The sequence below is a fragment of the Clupea harengus genome, chromosome 1 (assembly GCF_900700415.2).
Source record: "Clupea harengus chromosome 1, Ch_v2.0.2, whole genome shotgun sequence".
In the NCBI taxonomy this organism is placed as follows: Eukaryota; Metazoa; Chordata; class Actinopteri; order Clupeiformes; family Clupeidae; genus Clupea; species Clupea harengus.
This window is the reverse complement of record NC_045152.1, coordinates 32625500-32632913: the sequence shown is the minus strand read 5'-3', so window position 1 is coordinate 32632913 and position 7414 is coordinate 32625500. Positions and strand designations below refer to the sequence as shown.

At 48.6% G+C, this 7414-nt stretch overlaps 1 protein-coding gene across 1 annotated transcript in view; it reads left to right on the top strand.

Annotated features, from left to right (window-relative positions):
• The window catches only part of LOC116221781 (protein shisa-8), a 97532-nt gene extending 91359 nt beyond the window's left edge, over positions 1–6173 (top strand). The window contains exon 4 of the mRNA XM_031572991.2: positions 5560–6173. Within this exon, the coding sequence (XP_031428851.1) occupies positions 5560–6173 (614 nt within the window). The remainder of the gene's footprint in view (positions 1–5559) is intronic.
• Positions 6174–7414: the final 1241 nt, after the last annotated feature.

Below are 7414 nucleotides of genomic sequence, written 5' to 3'. Positions count from 1 at the left end.
CTCTTCTCTTCTCCTCTCATTCAGCGTCAGTGCATTTGAGCATTCTGGGGTTCTTCTCCATCTCTTTCACTCCCCGTAGGTGAAACTCATCTCCCTGATGCTCAGCCCCAGTGCTGACGTTAGGGGAGAGAGGAGCAGGGAGGAGAGCAGGGAGGAGTTCAAGGCGACTGGCATAGCCCCCACAGAGACAACACCGACAGAGAACGCTCTTTCCCTGAAGGAGGCGATAGCCCGTAATGCGTCAGAGCATCTTTGAACACATTTTTCGTAAACATAGCCATGTTCTAATGAAGGCTTTGTGTTGTGGTTGTTACCATGGTCTAAGTGGCCAGTAAAGAGAGGGGCGGTTATAGGTTGTGTTTTATCCGATGGATGATGATGATGATGATGATGATGATGATGATCATCGTGGTGGGGACGGGGGTTTCCGAGGGTTTGCGCTGTGGATGAGCAAAATCCCAGCAGGATTTAGGCCATTTTTTCAAAACTGGTGCTTTATCTCTCTGGCCAAGATTAAGGAGTCTCTAGTGTGGGGTTTGCTCGGAGCTGAGAATCACATGCTTAGTATGAGGCGGACAAAAGACGAGGTGGAGTGGAGAAGCGGGAGTGTTGCAGCAGTAAGTGTGTTTGTGGTCATTAGTCTTTCCTTCCTTTGAGGAGCTTGATTCCGTTTGTGTTCTTTGTTTGTGGCGGTTCACGTGCTATAGAAGCGGACGGATTCCCGGAGGAGTGAGAGGTGGTGGTGGAGGAGGAGGAGTGAGAGGTGGAAGGAGGAGTGAGAGGTGGTGGTGGAGGAGGAGGAGTGAGAGGTGGAGGTGGAGTGAGCAGGCGGAAGGAGGAGGAGGAGGTGGGTGGAGGTGGAGGAGGAGTGATGTTGTGGTGGAGTGACAGGCGGAAGGAGGAGTGAGAGGTGGTGGAGTGGAGGAGGAGTGATGTTGTGGTGGAGTGACAGGCGGAAGGAGGGAGAGGTGGTGGAGGAGGAGGAGGAGTGATGTTGTGGTGGAGTGACAGGCGGAAGAGGAGGAGAGGTGGTGGAGGAGGAGGAGGAGTTATGTTGTGGTGGAGTGAGAGGCGGAAGGAGAGTGAGAGGTGCGTGGTGGAGGAGGAGGAGTGATGTTGTGGTGGAGTGACAGGCGGAAGGAGGAGGGAGAGGTGGAGGAGGAGGGAGGAGTGATGTTATGGTGGAGTGACAGGCGGAAGGAGGAGTGAAGAGGGTGGGAGGAGGAGGAGTGATGTTGTGGTGGAGTGACAGGCGGAAGGGAGGAGTGAGAAGGTGGTGGTGGAGGAGGAGTGATGTTGTGGTGGAGTGACAGGCGGAAGGAGGAGTGAGAGGTGGTGGAGGAGGTGGAGTGATGTTGTGGTGGAGTGACAGGCGGAAGGAGGAGGTGGGGCTGAACGGACAACTGTCTAAGCGTCTGGGCTGGCTGCTGAGAGCCTCAAGTCAAGTCAAAGTCAAAGTGTTTATTGTTTACCTTGTTGTTTATTGTTTACCTCGGCTGCCAGTGTTAATAGAGACGTGTTTAAAGTGGCGGTGAACAAGTGTGTCTTGTTGACGCATGCTTCGCTTTGCCCTATGCTCAAAACAAATATGAATCATTTTCTAACAGGAACATTAGAATCCATTGTCATGTCGGTAATCAAGGCCAGCCTGCTGTTTGTCTATTTATCAACATCTAATATGAGGATATAGCAGTAAATACACGGAAGGTGCCTTGCTGTCTACACACACACTCACTCAGAGGATGGCGTGTGGTGAATACACACACACACACACACACACACACACACACACTCAGAGGATGGCGTGTGGTGAATACACACACACACACACACACACACACACACACACACACACACACACACACACTCAGAGGATGGCGTTTTGTGAATATACACACACACACACACACACACACACACACACACACACACACACACACACACACACACAGAGGATGGCGTTTTGTGAATATACACACACACACACACACAACACACTCACACACACAACACACACACACACTCAGAGGATGGCGTTTGTGAATATACACACACACACACACACACAACACACACACACACACACACTCAGAGGATGGCGTGTGGTGAATACACACACACACACACACACACACACACACACACTCACACACACACACACACACACACACACACACACACACACACACACACACACACACACACACACACACACACACTCAGAGGATGGCGCGTGGTGAATACACACACACACTCAGAGGATGGCGTTTTGTGAATACACACACACACTCAGAGGATGGCGTTTTGTGAATATACACACACACACACACACACACACACACACACACACTCAGAGGATGGCGTGTGGTGAATACACACACACACACACACACACAGAGGATGGCGTTTTGTGAATATACACACACACACACACACACACACACACTCAGAGGATGGCGTTTTGTGATTATACACACACACACACACACACACACACACACACACACACACACACACTCAGAGGATGGCGTGTGGTGAAAAGTTCAAAAGACGGCCAAGGGCGACATGCCTCATTTTCCCTTAATGACTGTAACAACATGTACAGCATACGCTCAGTCCAAAGTAGAGAAGCCACCGGAAGAAACCAAATATGGTCCGTTCTGGAACCTTCTGGGCCAACCTGGTTGATTTTCTGTGTACTACACATGCTCTTTCTCTGTGCTCTGGTGCAAACACTTACTACGCAGACTGTGTGTGTGTGTGTGTGTGTATTCACCACACGCCATCCTCTGAGTGTGTGTGTGTGTGTGTGTGTGTGTGTGTGCAGACTGTTAGGTGAAAATTCACCCTAGTTACCTCAGGACTCCGGAGCTGCATATAAGTATATTTATTATTAGACAAACAACAATTGCAATCGGGCTCACTCCCAGCACAAGGCTGAAAGTGAAGCAATATTAAACACATCGCACAAGGTTTATATAGACAGAAGTTGAGCGTTCAGCAGGGATAACCACGTGGTGGATTTCTGACGTCCGAGGCAAGGATGGAAGTTTTGCACAAGGTCGGAAGAAGCACAGTTCGACCCTTCTTATCACCTCTGGTCCAAACATGCTCTTGTACATATGCAGACTAAGTGGCACCTAATAATCTAAGTTACACACACACACAGAAACACAGAAAAGCCATGTGGTTGACCAGTTTAGGCTTTATTTCTTTATAACGTAAGTGTAATGACGCCATGCTTTTTTATAGTCATTGCTACGTAAATGACAGGCATACTTTTGTAGGTACAACTCTCTCTCACACACACACACACCTCTTTAGTTTGTTACATACAGTAGGTACTTTAGTAAGGGTACATATTGTGGGTTTTACTTTTTTTTCATTTTGCAAATAAATGCTTTTGATATGTTATATATGTTGGTCTGTTTAATATTCCACAACCATGAGTGCTGCCAATCTATTATTCAGAACTCCAAAGACCTTCAACCTCGACTAGCTATTGATATGGTATGATATGGAATTTGGGTTATAGTCAGAATTTGGGTTATAGTCAGAATTTGGGTTTTTTTTTTTTTTAAGATTTATTTTTGGGCTTTAATCGATAGTCTTAGTGAAGTGTGGGACAGGAAATGAGAGGGAGAAGAGGCGGGGAGTGGACAGGAGAAATGACATCAGGCCGGAATCGAACCTGTGTCCTCCATGGGCATCAAGCGCATCAGAGTTCCAAATTGATTGTGTAGTATATTTTATGAGACCGATGTGTAACTGACCTTTTGTTTTGACCACTATGGTGTGTACACCTGCACTCACATCTATCCGGCGCACGCACACACACACACACACACACACACACACACACACACACACACACACACACACACACACACACACACACACACACACACACACACACACACACACACACCACGGTTTGTCCATATCGTCAATGTAATTGATCAGCAACTGTTGAATACTTAATGCCTATCCAATCGAGTGAGATCACCAACATTTGATTGGTTGTGTGGTCAGGAGGACAGTGCCAATATTATCTTGGTGGTGGCCCTTGTGAGGAGAATGTTAACATTCACGCTCAACTGCACTCACATCTATCTGGCGCACACACACACACACACACACACACACACACACACACACACACACACACACACACACTGCAGAGCCATCGTTCCTACATTAATGGCTGTCCCTGTGTGAGGCCAAAACCTACTTCCACTTTTAACAGACATAAGGGTCTTTGAATGTGGTTGAAGTGATTTACTCAAACATGCCAGATAATCTAGGTCCTTGACCACAATCAGGAACAAAATATATGCCAAAACTAATCAAAATAGCAATCCTTGTAAAATGTTTAAAAAACCTAGGTTTTTTATATTATGTGTCAGGGAAAATAATATTTTCATTTTTTCAATATTAACATATTTGATTCTCATTCTCTGTGAACATCCATTACTCATACTCATTATTTTGACAGTTTCAGCCAGATCACTATGATCGTGTTAATTGGGCACGTGGTAAAATGTATCTTGTATATCATTTTTTTTGTAAGTATGGTGGTATGCATTTTGGTACTGACTTCAAACATCATAATGTCTTGAACTATGAGGACATGATCGATCCTGTTGCTCAACTTGTACAGAAACTAGTAGAGCATGATTTTGGTACCGACAATGTAGTGTGTGTAGTGTGTAGTGTGTGTAGTGTGGTCATTGTGTGTATAGTGTGTAGTGTGTAGTGTGTAGTGTGGTCATTGTGTGTGTAGTGTGTGTAGTGTGGTCATTGTGTGTATAGTGTGTAGTGTGTAGTGTGTAGTGTGGTCATTGTGTGTGTAGTGTGTGTAGTGTGGTCATTGTGTGTATAGTGTGTAGTGTGTAGTGTGGTCCTCACCTCTGAATCCCCTGAAAGGTAGTGCTGGCCATATCAACAATTCATACTATCTTGAACTATCCTTGTCGCTCAACTTGTACAGAAACTAGTAGAGCATGATTAGATTCCCAGGTAATCGGATTGGCAACTAATAAGACAAAATGCATATCTGAACTGTTGCATATCTGAGCACCTGCTAGCTGAATAAATGTGAATGTAAAAATTAAGCGGATTGCCGACTCTAGCAGCATCTTCACTCCTATTGAATAGAATGATTCAACTGGCATGTCACTGTAGGTCTAATAAATATAATAATAAATCAAATCCACTCAGTCCTGAACTGTCTTGAGTGATCCAACCTTTCCCCATCATAAAGACAGGCATTGCATCGTATGAATATGAATGAATGTTGGTGGTGGTGGTCGGAGGGGCCGTTGGCGCTGATTGGCAGCCACGCTTCTGTCAGTCTGCCCCCCCAGGGCAGCTGTGGCTACTGAGGTAGCTTACCACCACCACCGGTATGACTGTGTATGAATGACTACTGGACTCTGGACTCTGTAAAGCGACTTCGGGTATATATAGAGAAAGCGCTATATAAGATTGAATTGATTGATTGATTGATTGATTGATTGATTGATTGATTGATTTCCTCTCCCCGTGTGTGTGCCGCAGACACGGGCCCCCGGGACTACTACAAGAGCTACCCCATGATGGAGTACAGCATGCGCCAGACGTCCAGCCCCCCCACCTTCCAGCCCATCATCGCCTTCCACCCCAAGGACAAGCCCTTCCTGCCCCCGCCGGACATCCACGCCCCGCTGGCCATCACCGCCACGGCGGCGCAGCTGCCAAAGCCCAAGATCGCCAAGACCAACACCCACCCGCTCACCTCCGCCTCCGCCTTCAAGGTGTGGGACCCCAGCAAGAGTCACGTCCAGCACCCGCAGGTGGTCCATATGAACCAGTCCTTCCAGCAGCAGCAGCAGCAGCATTCGCAGCATTCGCTGCAGCATTCGCAGCAGCATTCGCAGCACACGCTGCAGACACTGCAGGCACTGCAAGCGCAGCAGCAAGCGCAGCAAGCACAGCAGCAGCAGCAGGGCCTGCCCAACAGCAGCCGGCGGCAGGGGCAGGCCGCCTACACGAACGTCAAGAGGCAGTTCAGCATCGAGACGCTGCCAGAGCTCTTCTCGCAGCCGGCAGCCCTGGGCTACGGACAGTCGCCCCACATGCACCCTAAGCACAAGGGGCTACCCACGAACAGCAAGACAGAGGTCACGGTCTGAGCATTGGACGACCGACGGAGAGAGAGTGAGAGAGAAAAAAAAAGAGAGAGCGAGAGTGAAACGAACGAAAGAGAGAGAGAGAGAGAAAGGGAACCAAAAACTGGAGAAGCTTGATCTTTCCAACTGCAAATTGAGGTTTACATGGAAATGGTGGATAGTGCCAGCGAATACATGCAATGCCTCTTCCATACTCTATCAGTCCGTGTAACAAATAGTGCCCAACCCTCCCCCCTCCGACCCCCCTCCAACCCCTCCCATCTCCTGGCTCTATGAAGCCATCACACCTCCAGTGCTTCTCCCTCTCCCCAACCTCCTCTCCTGGGATGAGCGCAGCTCCACAGCCTCCTCCACAGACAGTTCTGTGTGTTTACAGGCTGTCAGGTCAGTACAGGCACACACACACACATACACATACAGTGCACACACACACAGAAGCATACACATACAGTAAACAGGCACACACACACACACACACACACGCACGCTCGTGCGGGAAGAAGTAACCCCCAGAGGATGCATGTCAGCTTGGACAATACCGCCGCTGTGTTGTCAGTATCCATCAGGCTTCACCCAGAGTGGAGTGAGAGATCATCCTGACAAATCTGGACCAGAGAGGGGAGGGGAGAGAGAGGGGAGGAGAGGGGAGGGGAGGGGAGGGGAGGGGAGAAAACACACCTTGATTTTTTTTGTGTGTGTGTGTGTGTGTTTTTTTTTTTTTTTATCGTTATCTGACCTGCGGCAAGAATATGCAAGGAGAACTCGTGTGTGTGTGTCAGAGCCCCCCTTCACAACACATCACTGCTGCTCCAAGAGTGTGAGTGTGTGTGTGTGTGTGTGTGTGTGTGTGTGTGTGTGTGTGTGTCAGAGCCCCCCTTCACAGCACATCACTGCTGCTCCAAGAGTGTGAGTGTGTGTGTGTTTGTGTGTGTGTGTGTGTGCGTCAGAGCCCCCCTTCACAGCACATCACTGCTGCTCCAAGAGGCCTGGGGCCCCTCAGGCATGAACGAGGGCGCACGGAAGGGGGGGGGGTGGGGGGGCAAACTCACAAGGTGTGGCAATCCCCTTAGGAAAGACGGACAATAACCAAAGCTTAGTTATTTTGTTGGCTCCCATTTTAGCAAACCTCCCAAGACAGCTCCTCGCATCCTCGCATCCTCCTAAGACAGCTCCTCGCATCCTCCTAAGACAGCTCCTCGCATCCTCGCATCCTCCTAAGACAGCTCCTCGCATCCTCCTAAGAC